The sequence below is a fragment of the Podarcis pityusensis genome (assembly GCF_964106645.2).
Source record: "Podarcis pityusensis genome assembly, chromosome: 5".
NCBI lineage: Eukaryota > Metazoa > Chordata > Lepidosauria > Squamata > Lacertidae > Podarcis > Podarcis pityusensis.
In genome coordinates this window covers 57,238,796-57,260,422 of record NC_138032.1, presented here as the reverse complement: position 1 = coordinate 57,260,422, position 21,627 = coordinate 57,238,796, and the positions used below count along the sequence as shown (strand labels likewise).

Sequence of the window (21,627 nt, the reverse complement as noted above, 5' to 3'; positions counted from 1 at the left end):
AATAGGATTCAGAATGCAGCAGTCTGATTGGTCCTAGAACAATAGGATTCAGAATGCAGCAGTTTGATTGGTCCACAGGAACCACCCAATCCAGCTCCAGGTGGAAGGGAATCCGCAACCTGATTGGCCTACAGGAGAATCCCGGAATTTGCCAATCACGCGGGGCCCATTGTGTAAATAATGTATAAGGCAGACATTCTGGGGGAACTTCCATTCCTCCTCACCACTATGAGCTGAATAAAGAGCATGAAATCCACTCTTGACTCCAAGTATATTTCACCTTTGCTCCAGAACTTGTTTCTGGTGCCTAGGCTGAGCCTCGGAATGAATTAAATACAGTGGTACCTCGGGTTACATACGCTTCAGGTTACAGACGCTTCAGGTTACAGACTCCGTTAACCTAGAAATATTACCTCGGGTTAAGAACTTTGCTTCAGGATGAGAACAGAAATTGTTCTCCGGTGGCGCGGTGGCAGCTGGAGGCTCCATTAGCTAAAGCAGAATATGGGAGCTCTACCAAGAGCTCTCACTTTCATACGTCAGGAAAATGTTGTCAATGAAGCACATTCCCTTGTTATTTTGAGTGTTTCCACCATCATCTTCTTTCAAAAGGTCTCCATTTTACCTCAGCCTCCATGAAAATAAGATCAGGGTTACACTGAGATGTTTTTCCCTAACACACACACTGGAACCACTTACCTGTTGACATCCAGACATCCGCCCATCATCCCAGGAAGCTGCTTCAGGTGGCTTTCAGATAGGCAGTGTTATTCAGCTATGGTAAAAAATTTTTTAATGAACTATGTCTTATAGAATTTTTTGTTTGAATTGTTATTTGGGGACCAGTTGTTGTTGTTTTAATATGCCCTCCTGAAGTGTAACTGCAGACGATAGCATTTCAGTGCTGTAATTGCCTATGGTACACAGACTTGTTGCTTTTGTTTGTTTTGTTTCCTGCCATGGTCTCCACTTTATTCTGGAAAAGCCAAAAACGATTCCCGGAAATGTAATTTCACTGATATTTTATTTAATCTTAATACTTGATGGCTAGACATGCTAGACAGAAAAGACTGCATTGGGACCAGCAATACAGGGGGTAGAGAGGATATGTAAGGAACGCTGGGAAACTGCCTGGTAATCCTGGATTATTACTTGCTGTATGAAAGATGTAATAGGAGGGGGGGGGACATATAGAGTTTAATTTAAAAAAAAAAAAAATCAATTCTCTAGCTCACTATCACATAATCCTTGCTGTAATGCCAAGCTCTCCTCTTGAAGATATCAACCTGGGAGTTTGTACATTAGGCTTTCTCTGTGCTATCTAGAACCCCTCAGGCCTAACCACTGCAGCATTAAGATGTTATAAAGGAAGTCACTGTGTAATAAACAGATACACATGTGCTGGCCTTTAGGTCCATGTGATGTACAGGTTCTGACAACAACAGGCACAGAGACATGCTGAGTGCTACAGCATGAGGGAGTGCGGTTGTCTCCCCGTTGTTCTGCAAGGTTGTTTATCTTCAGTCAATTTCTCTCCGTAAAGCAGCGAGCCTTTATCCTGCTTGCTGTTTCCCATTGCTTAACGTGAGCAGAGCACAGAAGCCTGTACACACTCAAACCCTCACAGAAAGTTCACCCCTGCAAACATGAAATTCCACTTAGAGGAATTTGCCTTTACATAGTTCTCTATCCTTATTTCAGCCATTGTGATGTGTTGGTATATTGCGATGTTTAGCTGGTGATATATTGCGATGTTGAAAACCAGATACTGCCCCAGCCCTACTCTGCAACTATTCCGCAGTACTGGTGCATGGGACATTGGGCATAGGTGACAATCCAGAATGTTGTGGGAGGTAGCAACAGTGTCTGGATCAAGGAAGGGGGATTTGGAAAAAGTTTCCTCCCTACCCTCTCTGCCAGTAGGATCTCTCTGCTGGATCAGAAGCCTTTTGTGGATGGAAGAAGTATTTCTAGGAACATAGGAGGCTGTCTTATACTGAGTCAGATCATTTTGAATAGCCCAGTATTGTATACATTGACTGGCAGTGGTTTTCCAGGGTTTCAGGCAAGAAGACTTTCCCAGTCCTATCTGGAGATACCAGGGATTGAACCTGAGACTTTCTGTATGCAAAGCAGATGTTCTATCCCTGAGCAATGACCCTTGTCTGTGAAATAAAAAGTCTGACTCTAGCTTTGAGCATTGACTGTCTGCTTTAAAAAGTTTCCTGTGACATAAGAGTCAAAGCAAAATGATGGCTCCTTGTTATCATGCAAGTCCTGAAGATGGAATCTTAGTGCAAGTGTCATGGTAACATATAAGGTAAACATTCTATCCTAACTTAAACCTCACTGATATGCTTTTGCCAGAGTAGCAAGAAGCAGAAAACCTATATTGTCTACTTGGAAATATCCCAGATCTTTAACTGTGACAATTTTACTTCTTTTTGAATTTACAATTTATTTGCCTTGTGTGGTCCTTAAATCTTTAGTGAAATATGATCCATGAAATCTGTGAAGGTGAGCTTTACTCTCCCCTCTATTATTTATAAAGCACCCAAAGTCTCCTGTGAATTAGACAGGAAGATAAATACTCTTGAATTCTAGATAAACTGTCTTGGGAAGTATTGCTAGTATTATTAACTGTATAGTGCCTTTAAATGCTTTGAAGAACTGAAACCCAAGATAAGTCAGTTCTCCAAGGAGCATACAGTTTTAGCAATGGGGAACGAAACAGTTGCATCTTCCTCCATGTTCTCTCTCTTCTTCCTCTCTATCTCTTTTTCTTTTTCTTTTAAAAAAATAGTTTTTGAGATGAGCCCTAACGTATTAGAGTCACACTTCACATGTTATTTTCCCCTTGTATCAAGATGGACTGTCCTATTTGGGGGGAAACAGGCATGTATGGCTGAATACACAGCATATATTTGAAGCACATTTAAAGTATGCCTGAAATTTGTGGTCATCCTTACTTTTTATTGAGTCACCTTTTCTGCCTTGCACATGGCATTTGAGAAGGTAGCTGCAATTTTGTATAATGAGGGGTTTACCTTAGGTGACACCGGAAACTGCTTCTCTTTGGCATGGACTGTTTTTGTTTTCTGAAAATAGGCTAAGAAATCTAAAATCCCCTTAGCGTTGCTTTGGGTGTCCATTTTGACAGGCCTGCCTTTATTCCTCATAGCAAAAAGCAGTGCAGCAAATCAAAAAACATGTCTTGTCTCTGAGATGCCTCACTGAGGGAGGTGTTCCAGTCAACACTACTCAAAAATCTTGTCTAGTGGGGCAAAACCCTATTTTTGCCATCAATTCGGATATAACATTTTGTACTAGTATATCACCAAGACATGGCTGTGGAGTCAAAGGTTATGTGGACACCAGTGCTTAGTAACTACCTGGTGCTTATGAGTTGCTTCCTGTGCCTTTGCTATTGATTTTTTACAGCCTCAGTGCTGTGCATACCATAACTCTTGGGGAGTGAGCATGTTTCTGCCTCTGTTTACATTCTGTTGGGATTGTCTCGTTTATGTAAAAGAGGCTGCCTTTCCAGCAAAATGAAGCATGTAAAAGCAACATACAGGGAAAGATCTTAAAATCCTCACAAAATCAAATTCAATCCAAACGACAGCATAATCAGTTGTGGTTTGTGTTGATGGGGGCAGACATATCTCCCATGCCTTTTAATTGCTGTATTTAACTACTGGGAGTGGTCATTATGAGTTTTGGGGGCAAGGTGCCATCAGTATGCTGATGACGCTCGGCTCTATTTCTCCATAACATCTGCAGCAGGAGAGGCTGTGCCGTTCCTTGGTCAGTGCTTGGGTGTAGGTAGTGGCTGAAAAACAGCAATCTGAGCTTTCCTGGCAAGATGGAGGCACTGTGGGTGAGTGGTTCCCATGTCCGTGATATTTGTCAGTTGTCTACCCTGAGTGGGCTTGAATTCCCCCTGAAGGAGCAGGTACACAATCTGGGGGTGCTTCTGTATCCAACTTTGTCGCTGAAGGACCAAGTAGGACCTCAGTGACTAAAAGTGCCTTTTATGACAGCTACAATCATTACAAGCCAGCGTGGTGTAGTGGTTAAGAGCGGTGGACTCGTAATCTGGTGAAACGGGTTCGCTTCCCCACTCCTCCACATGCAGCTGCTGGGTGACCTTGGGCTAGTCACACTTCTCTGAAGTCTCTCAGCCTCACTCACCTCACAGAGTGTTTGTTGTGGGGGAGGAAGGGAAAGGAGAATGTTAGCCGCTTTGAGACTCCTTAGGGTAGTGATAAAGCAGGATATCAAATCCAAACTCTTCTTCTTCCTCAACAGGAAAAAACTTTGTCACAGTAATTCATGAATTGGTTACATCAAGATTGGGTTACTGTAACGTGCTCTATGTGGGGCTTCCATTGTGCTTGACCCAAAAACTTCAGTTAGTGCAGAATGCCGCAGTACAATTGCTGACAGAAGTGAGTCCTTGTCAGCATATAACACCTGTGCTAAGAGATCTGCACTGGTTGCCAATTTGCTACTGGGCTAGGGTCAATATCTTACTGTTAGTATACAAAGCCCTTGCCAACTTGGGACCAGCTTACCTGCAAGATCGCCTTATCCATATATGCCGAGTTGACAGCTTCACTCTGTGGAACTGGCACTGTAACAGGTGTCACATAAAACCTGCTCCACCTTTGTAGGAAATTGATCTTTTAGTGTGGCAGCACCTACAGTTCGGAACTCCCTGCCTATTGATGTCAGGCAAACCCCATCGCTGTTCTCTTTTCGGTGCCTGCTAAAAACATTTTTGTTTAGAAAAGCCTACCCAGCAATCTGTGTTTTTTTAGTTTATTACCAGTTTTAATTTTTTAAATAGTTTTGTTTTTATCCATAATTTTGTTTTGCCAAGTCTTTTTTATATTATGGATTTTTATATTATGGATGTATGTTCTGTGTTATTTCATTAATACGATTGCCTAGTACAAGTTTGTTGTGGCCTTTGGCTAGAACAATAAACTTATGAACTTAATTTTATTGTTTTATTCTTTTTGTAAAACACTTCGAACTTTTCTACAAAGCTCATTTTCACCTCAGGTCTGTGGACTGTCCTGACTTTGGTTGTCAATAAAGTGCAGGTAATTTTTCATGATTTAAATGTATTTGTACCATCAGGGAGAGAAATCTGACAGGTTTTGTGCCTGAAGTGCCAAGATAACTTGACTAGCCTTGCACTTTGACTTCAGAGTGGAGCATGGAGCAACATTTGCTATTCTGCCTCACCTTGGGCCAGGCTTGTTCCTGGTGTAAAATAGGGTAGTTTTTCAAACCCAAAACCCAAAACAAAGCCTGTCCACTGAGAATCTTCAGGAGGAAATTTTCTTGGTTCACAGGAAGTGTGTCTTAAAAGCAGTCTGAGGAATTACCACACAGGCTTCCTAGTGGGATTTCAACTGCTTCAAATATGGCTAAATACACCCTAATTTTTCAGAGAAATGCAATCCAGATCTCATAAGTGTAGAAATGAACTTTATTTCACAGTGCTTTCATGTGATTGCAAGATAACATTGTATCTTTCACTCTTTTCTCTAGGAATAAGAGAAAACCAATATGGAATTAATGCTTGGGAAGCATGCAAAACTGTTCAGTATAACACAGCAGCAAAGAATGAGTCAAGCTTCACAAAGGTAAAAACAAAACACAACACACAAAACCTTCCATAGTTGTCAGTGGAATCTACTGAGGTTTTTAAAAAAATGATCATTTATCTGTATGCAGTGTTTTGCTATTTGTTTTGTGTTTAGTCGGATTTCACTTACTCAGCAGAAAAGTCAAATAAAGTGGCAGCTAAGATGTTACAATTCTGTTGGCAGGATATTTATTAATTCATATACTTTCCACGTTCTTGGGGAAAAGAAAGCAATAAGTGCACTTGAAGGAAAATCACAGTCTTGAAAAACATCACTGGTCCAGTGTTACAAGGGCCTTGGCAGGTCTTCCAGAGAATGGGTTATTTTTCAGAAGCCAAAGGTGGTCCGTAAGAAGAAAAAAAAAACCCTCCAAAATCTGCAGCTGGGCAATAGATTTATTAGGGCCAACCAAAATGTCACAGAAGTGTGGCATTTCCCTGTATTATTCATCAGGGAAGAAATTACACAAAGCAGTGGGGTGGAGGGACAAGGATTATTATTTTATGTGCAAAAATTAGTCTGGATCTTGTAAACTCAATTCCAAGAAAGGAATTGCAGACTGAATAAGAGTATTTGCAGATGAACATTCATCCTGATTTGTTTGCAGGGAGATTAGACAACTTTGGCTATTTAATGAGCATCATTATTCTGATTTGTTTGCTGGGAGGTTAGATGATACTGCATTATCCCACACTTTCCAGTGCATTTTCCCTTCACTTTCCTTACTGCAAAAAGTCTGATTGGGGGATCGAGATGAGCGCCGCAACCCCAGAGTTGTTCATGACTGGACTTAACTGTCAGTGGTTCTTTACCTTTACCTTTTTTAAAGATTTGTTGTGCAAAGGCCTCCCAATCAGCTATGTGCAACCTGAATTCATTGATTTGTGATTGACACCCAAAAATAGTGACAGTCTGAAAGTGCCCAATGTCTCTCCCAAATGCTGTGGGTTATCAGGTTGCCCGTCTGGAATTTGGGGATTTATTTATTTTGCTTATTTAACAAAATTTATATACCACTTTATTGTAGTAAAACCTCTTTGTGGTTTATGACAAATATTAGAATTATCAGATTAAGACACACAAACATCTACATATCTGGATAGGCTTGCCTAGACAAAAATGTTTTAAACAGGTACAAAAAGAGTACAGTGAAGGCACTTGGCTGATGCTAATAGAGAGGGAATTCCAAAGCATAAGTGATGCCGCATGAAAAGGCTGATTTCTGTGAAATGACAAAGAAGCAACAGCTGCTCCCCATTTCTTGAGAAATTAATTAAATAGAAGTCTGGCTTGCAACCCAGGTCTGTCCCAAACCTTAAATGAAACATCCAGGTTCCTAGTTAGGCAGAAAGTTTGAAGTAAAGTGAAACATCACAGTCTTTATCAAAGGTATGGATTTTCTCTCTCCAGAGAACAGAGCTATGGGTACATCTTGTTGCACAAAAGCTGCTGTGACTTAACTTGCAAACACCAAAATGGCTTCTTCTTTCTCAAGAAGATTCTGATGTATCATTGACTGCCCAGCCAAATGAAAACTGATAGTCAAAAAGAAGAAGTACCATTGTGATGCTGTATGTTGAGTCATTGCCCTGGTGCAACAAAATAGGCAGAGTATTCACCAGCTGGGATGGAGTTGCTCCTTTCTTCAAAGATGCCGTTAGAACCAAGGAGAGGAAGAAGTAAACTCCCTTCATTGCACCTCTTCAAATAGTCTTTAAAAAAACAACTTTTAATGATAAGTTATTACTCGTATTGATTATACGTAGGCTGCTCTGGAATCCTTGTCAAGTGAAAAGCAGGTAGAAAACGCTTAAAATAAGTAAAATATTGCACTGAGGCCACAGCTGCAATTACAGCCACACTGTTGTGCAGCACCACACAAGGATTTGCTAGTAACCCTTTCAAGGCAATAGCAAAAAATGTGTGCACAGATGGCACATAGCTGCACGAAAATGCATGTCAGAAACTCAGTGTAGTTCTGGGTCAGCTGTCTTGTTTTCATTCTTAAATGACTGCTAGAGAAAGAGTGATTACATTCCCAGTCCTGATTCCTAATTTCCAAGGCAGGTTCCTTGAATAGTTCAGCAGCACAAGTGGGTGGGTAGGTGTTGAGCTTGCCACTCACCACTTCATCAGGAGACAGTTTCCAAATGCCATAGCCAGGAGACAAGCTAGTAGCAGCAGTCCTTTGCTGACCAACCTGGTCATGGGTGATGAGGTAATTCAGTGTGTAAGAAGAGATTCTTCCTTTAGTCCAGTGGTTGCCAGATATTTGGGTTCCAGGTGCACATTGGGAATTTCAAGAAAGTGCCAACATGCCGGTCACAAAATGGCTGCCACCAAAGATGCAGCCTAACAGTAAATAACTGCTCCCTCCAAAACAGCAGAAAAAGAAAAGTTGGGAAGATAAAATGGTTCAAATGTGAACAAATATCTTCTTCTTCTTCTTCTTCTTCTTCTTCTTCTTCTTCTTCTTCTTCTTCGCAAAATATGTTGGAAGGACATTCTTTCCCCCCCCCCCCCAGACACTGCTACTGTGTTACCCCAGACACTGCTACTGTGGTCTACTACTGCTGTGCTGCTGTAGATTACAGCTAGAAAATAAAAGATAACTGAATCCAGGAATAGTTTTGAATTGAGGAAAGACATGACTCGCTGGCAAGTTGTTGTTGTTGTCTTGCTCTCTTTTGTAGAATAGAAAAGAATAGAAATACAAAGAGAACACACTGAAAACACATTACAAACTCACCAGAATAGTAGTTGAACAATACTGGCCCAGACTAGTGTGATGTTTGAAGCTGAATGTCAACTACACGCTTGTCAAAATGAAGGGTGAATGGGGAGGTGATAATAATAATGTTTCTACTTTTGCACCCTCCTCTCCTCTCCCCAAAGAACTTGGAAACAATCCCTGTTATAGGCAAGGCAGGAAGAAAAAATTGATGATAACAATGACACCATTGAAATGGGTTCCCCACAAAACAGCAGTGACTACCAGACAAATATGATCGTTATTATCATTGTCATCATTATGATGCTTCTGCACTGGTCTGTCCCAGTTGGCGTGCAGTCAGTGGACTATGGGGACTAAGCTAGCCCCCTAAATGTTCCCCGCCTTCTTCCCAAAACCTGGGAAGCTTCTGCCCGGCTTAGGGAAAGAGACACAATGCTTATGCGCATGACGTAACTCCCCCCATCACCTTTGCAAGCTGGCACCTGTGGACCTAACTGTTCCCCCACGGAAAATTTCACCACACACCACTGGTCTGCCCCTTGCAACAACTTAGGAACAATCCTTGCAATAGGGCATGCAGCAGAAACAAGAAAGCGTTGCCATATTCTCCCCCTCCCCTTTTCAAATGAGGCCTATCTCAGTCAGCTGCCTGTTCTACATGACAGCAGACAGCAAAACAAACACAGCAGCAGTGGGAGGATTCCCCAGTTTCTTCTCACACATTTTCAAAAGGTTTATCAAGCAACTACCCACTGTCTGTACCACGTGGCTGGCAGGCAGCAAAATGAGTGATAGGTGATTCCCATGCTGCCTGCCAACTTCTTAGGGTTGCCATACATCCAGAATGTCCCGGAATGTCTGGGAATTAATGATCGGAAATAGTGTCCAGGAGGGAATTTCTGAAAATCAGTAAAATGTCTGGGATTTTGAAACTTTGGGTTTTCTTTAAAAAAAAAGTTCAACAACTGAATTTTACTTATAGAAATATGGCAACCCTAAACAGCTCCGTGTGGCTGACAGGCAGCAAAACAAAACTAATGGGTGGATACAAGCAGGAAAAGAAGAGGGAGAAACAGCAGTTCTTTAGGACTCCAGGGATTCCTATTGCCTGATGTCCAAATAGTTCACTTACCAATCACATCTCCAACTACTAGCCAGGAGCAGACAGCCTGGCTTATTTCACAGTAATCACTTAAAAGCATACCAGCACATACTGCTTCATAACTTTATTTCTAGAAGGGCTAGAAACTTACTTTTCAAAAAATTGAAAGCTCAGAGTCTGGGGCCCCTGCTGGGGGTGCCAATGAAAGCCTTCACAGCCACCATGGTGCCTGTGGATGGCAGACTGGGAACCCCTGCCTTAGACAGACCATTGTTTTAATCTGTTGTCATTTTTAGCTTTTATTATGGCTAGAAGCCTCAAAAGCTGAGAGTGGCTTGGGCCTCTCTGGACCTCTGAGAGGACTTGTTTGCCAGCAGCATCCAGGGATAGTGCAGTTGATGATGTCAGTGGTCCACATGGGCACTGCTGGTGCTTTTGCGCAGTACACAGATTCCAGCAACTCCTTCTTTGGCTACCACCTTGGGCCTTTGGTCCATAAGGGTATGGCAGCCACCCACCTCTGGTCACCACTTATTGACGTGATGTCTCCCTATGTGCCACCTCACTGGCCATCACTGGAGATGCTTAGCATTCAAGGGTAGCATGCAGAGTGATTCTTAGGACTGTACAGCATCATGCATACAAACTTTTTGCAGAATGAGTCGCCCACATGACCCACTCGTAGGCAACGTGTTAATCGCCAGTTACGAGAATATTTGGGTAACTTCTGTGAAGAAATGGGTAACAGTATAGAAATAGCAAAATGTAACTTACTGTTGCATAGCGCAATGTAAACAGGTGTTAATGATCCCACTTTCACAGCAAGACAGTCAGAATTAAGTGAGCTGCCCTCTATGACTTTGTGTGTTAGCTTTGCAGCTGAGGGGGGAAAAAATAGTTATAATGATATTTTCACTTAGAATCCTGCTTGCCTGTAAGTGGTCTTCTTGTTAGGTTTTGTTTTGTTTTGTTGAACTTTGTGTTGTCATAATAGGGTTTTTCATTAATTGTTATAATTTTATAAATACTGCACAACAATAAAACAAGTGGTTAGGGACTCTAAACCAACAAGGCCCTTTATTTGTGGGCAAAGATTTGCATACAAGCAGCAGGGCTTGCTTCCTTTTCTTTTTTCCAGTCACCTCCCCTCCGCCCACACCAAATCACTGCACTGCATCACTCTTTACTGCTGCATTGCATGCTGATTTTTTTAACAGGAGATTTTAACATTGGGAAATTCTTTGGCATAAGCCCTGTTGAGATGAGTTTAGTGTAAATGGGAGTTGCCCTGCATAATTTCCCAGTAGATTGTGTGGGACATACAGAAGGAGCAAACAGCAAAGGGGCAGTTGAAAGGTGGTCATGTCATCTTTTTGTTTCCAGATCTGCTCTTACGTAGGACTGAAATGAGCTTTCATTCAAAACTTCTCAGAATTCTCCTCAGCAAATTTCAGAGTTGACTATTCCAATAATCTCTGATTTATAAAACGTTGAGCAAGTATTTTAATAACGATATTTAATAACCACTAGTATTTCACTCCAAGGTTTGCTCTTTAATGGTTTATATTTTGTATTTGGCAGGACTGATGTAGTAGTGACCTTCAAATTTTTTACCTCCAGGGCAGAGTTTCTTCACTCCCTTGTCTGCCAAAAAACAACAACTGGTAGCTGAGCTAGATGATTGGTTGAATTGGTGAACACATCTGCATATCTTTAGCTAGGACAAAGCAACAGGAGCTCACCGCGTTGCACAGATTCGAACCGCAGACCTACCGATCAGCAAGCCCAAGAGGCTCAGTGGTTTAGTCCACAGCATTCCCTTCTTTAAAAAACATTAATAAATAACAACTGTGGGGTGCCCTAAGCAGAAGCAGCAAGTTAACATCTCCCATCCCTGTTTCAATAGAAATCTCCAGAAGGCAACATCCTGGAGTAAATAAAAGCTTTGGCAAAGTATATCCCCCCTCCCCGAAAAGTGTGTGAGGGGAAAGGGTTAGGCTCCCCCACCTCCCCAAACTGCTGCTATTAAAAAGAAAGTTTCCATACAAACCTGACCATGCATTTAATGTATCATCTGAACATTCAGCTGTGGCTGTTCACTGTAGATCAGTAGTGGTGACCATCCTGTCTCTGAAGAAACTTGTCTAATTTCCTAATCTTCTCATTGAGGAACACTAAAGGCTACCCAACACCTGAACTACTGAAAGAGATACCAGCAAGCCTGAAACATACTGATTTTGAGGGGAAGGTTTCACGTTGAAAACGTGATTTTAATTATGAACTCAAAATTTCTCGCTGCAGATTCGCATAGTGATTTTGGGAAGAAGAAGAAGAAAAAAGCCCATGTCTTATTTTGAGTATTCAGTTGAGCTCTATTCCTATTAGGCTTCCCCCCAACATTTAGCTGCATGCTTTACTTGCTAGATTTCTACATGTAAAATCACTGTGAAAGGCAGGTCCCCCTGCAAACTAGCAGCTCTTTGCATTTGGACTTTGTATTTACACCTGGGAAGATAAACATGTGAGGGGGAAGGGGAAGGGCTCCCCTCCCCATGCCTCATCTTTATCCCATCAAAAGCATGCCACAATCAGGGTTCTAAACCAAGAAGGAAGGCTCTCTGAACAGAGTAGGGTTCCCCCTTCAGACTTTCACACTCAGTCTCATGGAGGGCTATAAACTCAGTTAAGGGTGACAAACCAGAGAGAGTGGGCTTGGCAGTGTGCCCCCACTCCACCCCATGGTTTTGTTCAGTGCTTTTTTTTTCTTTAAAAAATGTTCATTTTCTTACTCATATTGAAATACTGCCCCTCAATGAGGCCAAACTTAGATTCACAAAATGTTTAGGGGGTATGCGTACCCCTGTGTCCCCTCTCCCCCAAGAAAAAAAGCACTGGTTTTGTTTACAATACAAATAAATACAGCACCCAAAGAGGCCTAAAGTGCGGCAAACCTGTTTAAGATAGAATCCTGTTGAACTAGCTCCTTAAACCTACAGAGGTGGCTGTCAGATTGCTGCTGCAAAACAGTAAATGAATTCTAGCAGTGTATTTTCTTTCTTGGTTTTAGGCATGTAGATATCACAGTGGCGGTCAGCATGCATAAAAGAAGACTGGATATAGCATAAAATAAGCACAGCTCATTATGCAGCAAATAGCAAGATATAAACAATAGTGAAATAAAGGAAATATCTACTGATGTAGATACTTGTTTGCTTTTTTTTTACCCATTTATGCCACATTTCAGCTGAGAGGGAATTATAGGACTAGGATATAGGGAGGAAAGTATTTGAAAACATTTTTTTTCTGCATTCAATTGATTGGCTTTGTGGAGCATGTTACTTGCCTATTGTTATAACAACTGTATATAGAAAATAGCGTTAGGGTAACTAAGGACTAAAGGAAATCCTGGTTCTGTCAAGGGAGATGGTGATTGTTGGAGGGAAATGACTCTAGGCGACCTTTAGTAAGTGTTGGGCATATGCCTCCTTGTTGTCACTATGGATATTTTGTTCAGCCAAGGAATATTGCATAATAAGGAGCTGATGAAATAAATGGTACCCAAAATGACTATAGAAATATGTGCATGCTGTTTGTGGGAGGCAGAGTGGAAGAATCCCTCCCCCTGCCTTGGTCATACTTGATGCTTTTTGTTCAACAACACTGACCCAACTCCCACATAAATGCTCTACAGAAAATCACATCCCACCTACGTAATTCATTTTGCAATGCATTTGGAGGCCGTAAGTGCTTAAAGCGCTTTAATATTTCAGCAGATCGGCATGAAAGCGCAGTGTGGCGTAGGTTATAATCTGAAATTGACAGCTACTATTGGCACATACATTGTTAAACAAACACAGGGCCGTATACCCAGCTGAGCAAATCAATTAATCATTCAAACTGCTCTATGAATGTATAATTTGCACATGAAATTGGTCATGTTTTCATTCTTGTTCTGGCAGACATTTCTCAGTTGGTTTTAGCCACCTTTCCTTTAGAAACGGCCAAAAGTGAAATTGTAGGAAGTAAAAACTGCAGAAGCAGGGAAATTTGCAGGAAATAGGGCAAGAAGACTCATGTGGAACTATTATATGTTATCACAAAATCCTTTTAGTTATCATTGTGTGTGAGAGAGGGGGGAGTGGGAGGGGGGAGAGAGAGGGAGAGGGAAAGAATGTGTGTGTGTGGCTATTGTAGAACATTTTAATTATTTGGATATTTTCCTTTGCAGGAGTCTCTGCCATCACAAAACACAAAAATGATTTCGTCTATACTCATTTCACAGATGATTGATGAGAATAAATCAAAAGAAAATAAGGCTCCTTTCCCTATGAAGTCTGTAATCACCCAGTCTGATGCTTATCGCATGAGCCAATCTTTGGCTAATCATAGTTCAGTCAACATTAATAGAGCATTCATATTGCTTCCCAGAAGATTAGGAATTCAGATTTCTTCAGATGACAATGTATTTGGAACAGACTCCCATACCAAAGAGGAGACGCAGTGTCAGAGCCAGAGGAAAGGTTTTGCTTCCATCACAATCACTGCTAGACGAGTCGTTCCACCTTCTCTCAGCATGACGCAGGTGGATGCTTCCGACCCTGCTTGTTTGAAATGCCGAGGAAGAAGCAAGCTGCTAATGAACACTGCTCCTGCTTCAAATGTGACTGGGCTAGATCATCTCTGCAGACCTTTCCACGCACAAAGATGTTGTCAAAATGGAAATGCCACTGAAATAAAGGTTTCTGAACCCTGTCCGCAGCCATGCACGGAGCAATCTGGCTGCACATCTAGCACTGAAAATAAAGAGAACAGAAGGACCCCTCCAAGAAACAGCCACAAGAAACAAGCACCAATTTCCTTCACTTCAAGCATTCACTTCAGCATTTCCCAGCGGTGTCCAAACACAATATATTACATAGACAAGTCTCTCTCAGTGCCTGTAGATCAACCTCGGACTAAGAACCAAAAAATGCATAGGTCAGTCATGTCTTTCAATATAAATTGCAGTTCCCCCACTTTAACGCCAGATGGAGTGGATGGTTTAGCTAATGGAGAGCTAATCACAGAAGTACTTAAGACAAAGCTCCCAGAGGAGAGCAAGGCTCCACACAGAACAATTTGGAATGCAGATCTCAAGGAGAACTACTTGGATGAAAAACAGACATCGGAAAAGGAACCGTTAGGGACTGAATATCTCCAGAACGGTACCTTTCCATCTGAAACCCTGCCAGTTGTGGATAGCCTTCAAGGACATGATAATTTAAAGCTAACACAGAGTAATGATGGGAATTCAAGTGACAATCACAGTACATTGTCTCCTCACATTCCTCATTGGACTTACGATGAAGGTGAGTAGGTTAAATAAACTCATCCTCCACCATTCTTTTAACGCTGCCACTAGCTTTTTTTTAAAGTGCCTTTAAAAAATAAATAAACATATGGTGATTCTGAGGGCCTCTTCATATATAACATTCACATGAAGAATAGTGCTGGCTTGCCCCAAATATGAGTAGCCCTGAATACAAACTTAAATGGCTAGTTATTAGTGATGCAGGTGGCGCTGTGGGTTAAACCACTGTGCCGTTTGGGCTTGCCGATCAAAAGGTCGGCTGTTCAAATCCCCGTGATGGGGTGAGCTCCCGTTGTTTGGCCCCAGCTCCTGCCAACCTAGCAGTTTGAAAGCACACAGTGCAAGTAGATAAATAGGTACCGCTCCGGCGGGAAGGTAAACTGCATTTCTGTGCACTGCTCTGGTTCGCCAGAAGCGGCTTAGTTATGCTGGCCACATGACCCGGAAAAACTGCCTGCGGAAGCGGACAAACGCCGGCTCCCTCGGCCTGTAAAGCGAGATGAGCTCCGCAACCCCAGAGTCGTTTGCAACTGGATTTAATTGTCAGGGGTCCCTTTACCTTTACCTTATGAGATTATGCTTCGGACAACAAGCATATTGCTGCTGTTCCCAATTGACATCTTTGACTGTGCAGGCTCCCAGAAAGGACCTTGCGACTGCTTTGCTCCTGTGGCTCATTGTTAGCTCATTGTCTGAATTGGGACTCATGGTTTATCTCTCTTTACACTCTCTCCAAGAACACACCTTCACGTGTTCTTTACACGGTTCTGATGACCGATTAAACCAAATCTTGGCTTAGGTCAGGGTCGTGCAGCAGTAACAGCCATGGGAGCAGCAAAGTGGCTGCAGGCAACCCTCTGGTTAGCTTCATGTTTGCATCGTCTTGATAAGCTATCATTTGGCCTACTTGTATCTTTGGTAGCTGAAGTCCATAATGATATTCCAGGGTAAGCACAATCTTGACCAAGTTCTGTGAACTATATCTCAGAACATTTTAACAACCTGGAAAGCAGGTCCATGCTCAGGGTAGAAAGTTGGGGTTTGTTTTAAAGGGGAACCCCCAGTACATACAGGATTCCAAGGTTGAAGTCCTCCTTTATGCACCCAAGTGTTACACCAGCTCACACCTCCTGTACTTTTTCCCACACCAGAAAAGCCAGAATTACATTTGCTCTGGTTTCCTTTTATTACAGTAGTAATGGGAAGGGATGGCTCCTGGTACAGCAAAAAGGGGGGTGCCCAATAGAGGCTAACTCATTTGCAGTCTGTAAAAGAATGATCCTAACAACTGGCAGAGGGTCTTCTCGGTAGTGGCGCCCGCCCTGTGGAACACCCTCCCACCAGATGTCAAGAAATAAACTACTATCCAACTTTTAGAAGACATCTGAAGGCAGCCCTGTTTAGGGAAGTTTTTGACATTTAAAGTTTTATTCTGTTTTTAATATTTTGTTGAAAGCCGCCCAGAGTGGCTGGGGAAACCCAGCCAGATGGGTGGGGTAGAAATAATAAATTATTATTATTATTATTATTATTATTATTAATCCACAACAAGCTTATAAAGCAGAAAAGGTAAGGAAATATACAGTAGGAGACCCCTCATAATTTATGCACCACAATCCTATACATGTCTGCTTAGAAGTAAGTACCATTTGACTTCAGTGGGACTTGCTCCTAGGTAAGTGTGTATTGCATTGCAGCCTTACTCACTGTCTCATATTCCAGCAGGTATTGATTGGTGAGGTGCATGCTTTATAGTATGCTGCAATATGTGTAAAGAACATCCAGAGAGAATTTAGATAGGCAGTACTCACTTGTGTAAGCAATTGGGCACCTAGTGTGCAGTGGAGGTCAAAAGGCAAGTCATGTCTCTTCCTTCCTAACCTGGAACTAGTCTGGGTCAAATGTTCAGTCAGATCCCTGCACAGCGTTCAGTGTCAACTTGTCCTACCCTCTCATTCCTTTGCGTAGACACATGGGAAAGATGCTTGTGTGTGATGTCTCTTTTAATAATGCTGATACACTGTTGTGAGTATGAATCCTGGCTGCGGTCCAACATGAACTGCTGAGCTCAGATCTCAGTGGTTGCACCCTTTAGCCCCATAATGTTAAACATAATTAAGAGAATTCTGTGTGGCTGTAGGACTGTTTCTTATGGTTTATTACATGCTAGACGTAGCATTTGGTGTTCCTTAAAAGAGTCTGGAATCAATATATCTTAAAATAATTTTGTTCATAGAAGTTGCAGTTTCTTTGAGGCAGGGTGAAAACAACCCATGCAACTCTGCATTTGCATGCAGTTAATAAACTACAGCAGTTGTAAGTCTTAAGAAATGTTTGCTAGCTGTAATGATAGTTCAGTAATGGAACCATGTGCATTGGAAAGGAAAGTTTCAAAAAGCAAGTCAGCTTAACTTTGTTCAAGGATAATAAAACACTGTGACTTCTGCATTAAGGACAATAGAATGAACAAGGTGACCTCCCATGGTACCATCCTTCCTTGAAATTGTATAAATTCAAAGTAACAGTTTACGAAATTTTGGTTGGCTTTCTTTTTTAGCTATGCTAATGTGATATCTTCCTTTATTCTCTAAAGGGGGGCTGAGGAAACCAGCCAGATGGGTGGAGTATAAATAATAAAATTATTATTATTAAATTATTATTATTTTCTTAGGGACAGAGCACGTGCATTTCATACAGAAGGATGCAGGATCAGCCCCTGGCATCTGTGTGAAATGGATTTTAGGTAGTAGTGCTAGGAAACTTCTGACAGACCCAAGGGAGCTGCTACCAGGCAGAGAAGACAGTATTTGGCTTGTTGGACCATTGCTCTTGTGCATTGTTATAGAATCACAGAATCTTAGAGTTGGAAGGGACCCCGAGGGTCATTTTGTCCAATGCAGGAATCTCAGCTAAAGCATCCATGACAGATGGCTGTCCAACCTCTGTTTAAAAACTTCCAAGGAAAGAGATTCCACCACCTCTTGTGGGAGTCTTGTTCCACTGCTGAATAGGTCTTACTGTCAGAACATTTTTTGCGAATGTTTAGTTGAAATCTCTTTTCTTGCAACTTGAAGCCATTGGTTCAAGTCCTACTCTTCAGAGCAGGAGAAAACAAGCATGCTCCCTCCTCCATGTGACAGCCCTTAATATATTTGAAGATGGCTATCATATCTCCTCTCAGTCTCCTCTTTTCCAGGCTAAACATACACAGCTCCTTCAAGCGCTTCTCATCATGCTTAGTTTCCAGACCCTTGATCATCTTGGTTGCCCTCCTCTGCACACATTCCAGCTTGTCAATATCCTTCTTAAACTATGGTGCCCAGAATTGGACAAAGTATTCCAAGTGTAGTCTGACCAAGACAGAATAGAGTGGTACTATTACTTTCCTTGATCTGGACACTATACTTCTGTTGATGCAGCCTAGAATAGCATTAGGGTGTGTGTTTTCCTTTTTTTTGCTCTGTAGCATTCTGTTGACTCATGTTAAGCTTGTGGTCCTCCAAGACCCTTAGATCCTTTTTACGTATACTGCTAGTAAGCCAGGTGCCCCCCATTTTATATTTGTGCATCTGGTTCTTCCTGCCTAAGTGCAGAACCTTACATTTGTCCCTATTGAAATTCATTCTGTTAGCTTGCACCCAGTTCTCCAATCTGTTAAGGTCATTTTGAATTCTGATTGTCTTCTGTGGCATTAGCTACCCCTTCCAGTTTGGTGTTATCTGCAAATTTGATGAGCATCCCCTCATTTCCTTCATCCGAGTAATTTATAAAGACATTAAATGACAACGGGCCCAGGACAGAACCCTGCAGCACCCCACTTGTCACTTTTTTCCAGGATGACAAGGAACCATTAATGAGTACTCCTTGGGTTCAGTCAGTCAACCAGCTACAAATCCACCTAACAAATCAGTGTCATTTGTTCCCATGGTATAAAATGTGAATATGCCTTCTGAGAGGTTCCCACCCAGTAGCATGATTTTTGGGTCCCCTTATTGCATTCTTCCTGCTTTTAACATTTTAAATAGAACTAATTAATAACGACTCAAAAGGTCATGGCCTTTCTTGTTGAGATCAAAAAAATAATGAGTAGTCAATTACCTGTCAGCCGTTTAGCAGTGACAAATTGTAGGAAATGAGTAATATTCATGAGCCTTCATTAGAATTGGTGTTGAATTATACCTTCACATGAGAGATGGGAAAGATCTATTAGGTCATCCAATCCAATCTGCATATAAAATGCTGTATGGCTTTACAGTTTAATTACTTGCAGCAATGCAGACCTGATGTTAAGTATGAGAGACAAATGTCTTTCTGCTTTGCGGTAGGACATCTCTGGGTGTGCCCCTTCAAAAACACAAACATAAACCCAACAAAGGACATTTCAAATATAAGTTGATACTCCTAGGGGGCTACATTTGTGGAGCATGAAAAGTAGGTTCTCAATCAATCAAATCCGTTTATTGTGAGGACCATGCCTGTACACAAACATCAACACAACAATAGTTAAAATCGGTGGACAATCGGTGCTCTGCTCAGCTTTTTTTATTCGAGGGGAGGGCAACTGGTGATCCCGGCACTAAAAGCTTTTGTTGGAAAAGTGATTCCCCAGATGCTATATGGAGTAGAACTCTGGGGATGGAATCAGAAGCTGTTAGAACGGCTTGAAATCTTCCAAAATTTTTACCTCAGAAGAATTCTAGGCCTCCCTCAGAGTACTCCGGCAGCTCTCCTAAGAGTGGAAGTAGGATTACCTTCTGTGTCTGCCAGGGCCCACTTAAGATTCCTGCGTTTTTTCACCAACCTCACAGATGCCCCGAACACCTTATTGGCTAAACAAGCCTTTGTATCATTACAAAATAATACTACTTGGCATAAAAACCTACTAGATATCCTATCCAGATACAATCTACCTGAGTTTAATACCCTCAAATTGTGGAGCCCTGATAAAGTTTGGGAATGGATCTTTGAAAAAGACGCCTTTTTGGACTCCACAAAGATAAAAAACTCTGGGTTTTCCTACTGGTTTCCCCGAGTAAAAGCAGTCAAAATCTGTGCCAACTACTTGGTGGAGATCACTGATTCCACCCTTCGGAGAGCTTTCACTATGGCACGGTTTCAAACACTGCCAACTGCATATCTGACCGGTAGATTCACAAAAACCCCAGTAGAACATCGTTTATGCCCTTGCCTTATGAAAATTAAAGAGGATCTTACACATTACCTCCTCTATTGCCCCATCTACTCGGGCTTTAGAGACGCATTGCTGCAAATTATACCCAACTCTATAACCAATCCTGAAGATAGAGTAAAATTTTTGTTAGTTGATGCAAACCCACGTATTACCCACGTGGTAGCGGTTTTTGTGATGAAGGCCATGAAAGCCAGGGAAAGATTTATGGATGACAATGTAAAGACCCCTTCATCGTCTGTTTAACTCGTTGCTTGTTTTCCCTCTCTTTCTATTTTGTGGGATGAAGGTTTTGTTGGCGTAGTATGTAAAAGTAGGTTCTAGTTAGATAACTATCGGAAAGGCTAGAACAATCAGAAGCTGAAATTATTTATTAATGTGAGATTTCAACATAACATTAACTAGCTAAACTTGTATTGCTATGACATACACTTATAACATGTGCTTATATAGTACAGGTTTTCAATCATAATTGTATAACCAAACTTCTGTTTTATGCAATTTTTTGTAAACCCATTAAGCCTGTTATTGTGGCCTTTCCCATTCCTATCTTCTGGGTGAAAACAGTATTTATTTATTCATACAAAATGTGTATTCTGCCCTTCTGGTGTCTAACAACAATTAAAACCCACCATAAAACCCACTACAGTCATCGTTGTCCCCAACACACTGTTATCTAAGATATAAATACAGTATAATAGAAACAGGCAAGTGGAGCAAATTAACAGAAAATCATTGGCTAAAAACCTATCTATTGATAAAACAAAAATCTGCCCTAAAGAGGAAACACCCAAAGGGTTGCATAAGATAAAAAGTTTGAAAATTTAGGTGCAGCTATAGGCAAGTAGTGATGTAGTAGTCGGCAGATTAGTGCCTGAAACACTGGAATTTATTGGCTGTGCAACAACCTTGAGTTAGCAGCCTCTTAGAGGTACTTCAGATTAGATTTCTGAATCAGTAGTGCCGTGCAACTGAATATGCTAAGCAGGTGCCAGATTTTGCAATTTTATTTTATCCAGAGCTTTCCATTTACTTTTTTTTTGTCACATTTCCTGACAGTAGACTCCACAGCTTACAAACAGAGTTTGACTTGCAATTGAACAGTAGAGCTTAATAACAGGTGGCAGCTGAAGATCTGTCAGTTAGGAATACGTCTCGTTGATTCTGGAGAATATGTAAAGTGATGGATCTCCAAGTTCTGATCACTTTCTTTGGCACACTATAAATAGGTAAATGTTGCTTGAGTGAGTTTGTGAGTAGCATATATAAAACGGAAAAGTGCTAATGGACCTCCCAGTTAATAATAATAAAAAAAGCCAGGAATATTGAGCATTTTCTTTTCCCAGTGATGAAAACATAAGAAAGTTTGCTTTGCTTTTCTCTCTCTCTCTCTCTCTCTTAAATAATGATGACCCTGATTATTTTTCTCTGACGCATCTAAAATGGCCACAGCTGAAGAGGAGGGCAAGAAAAGAGGGCATTGGAAAGAAAATTATTCTATGAAGGAACGTAATGATGCTGAGACCATTGTACTCTCCCCCCTTGAGTACATTTACTGTCATCACATTTCTCATAATTTGTCCTTTGGGA

General features: G+C 41.5%; 1 protein-coding gene across 3 annotated transcripts in view; it reads left to right on the top strand.

The window, feature by feature from the left end:
- The window catches only part of LOC308477043 ((E2-independent) E3 ubiquitin-conjugating enzyme FATS), a 132,312-nt gene that overhangs the window by 72,946 nt on the left and 37,739 nt on the right, over nt 1–21,627 (top strand). For 2 of the 3 annotated variants that reach the window (XM_081005220.1, XM_081005221.1), the window contains 2 exons: nt 5,566–5,660; nt 13,728–14,847. In XM_081005220.1, the coding sequence (XP_080861346.1) occupies nt 5,566–5,660; nt 13,728–14,847 (1,215 nt within the window). Of the gene's footprint in view, nt 1–2,360; nt 2,518–5,565; nt 5,661–13,727; nt 14,848–21,627 lie in introns of those variants that run through there. The other variant, XM_081005222.1, reaches the window with a different exon arrangement.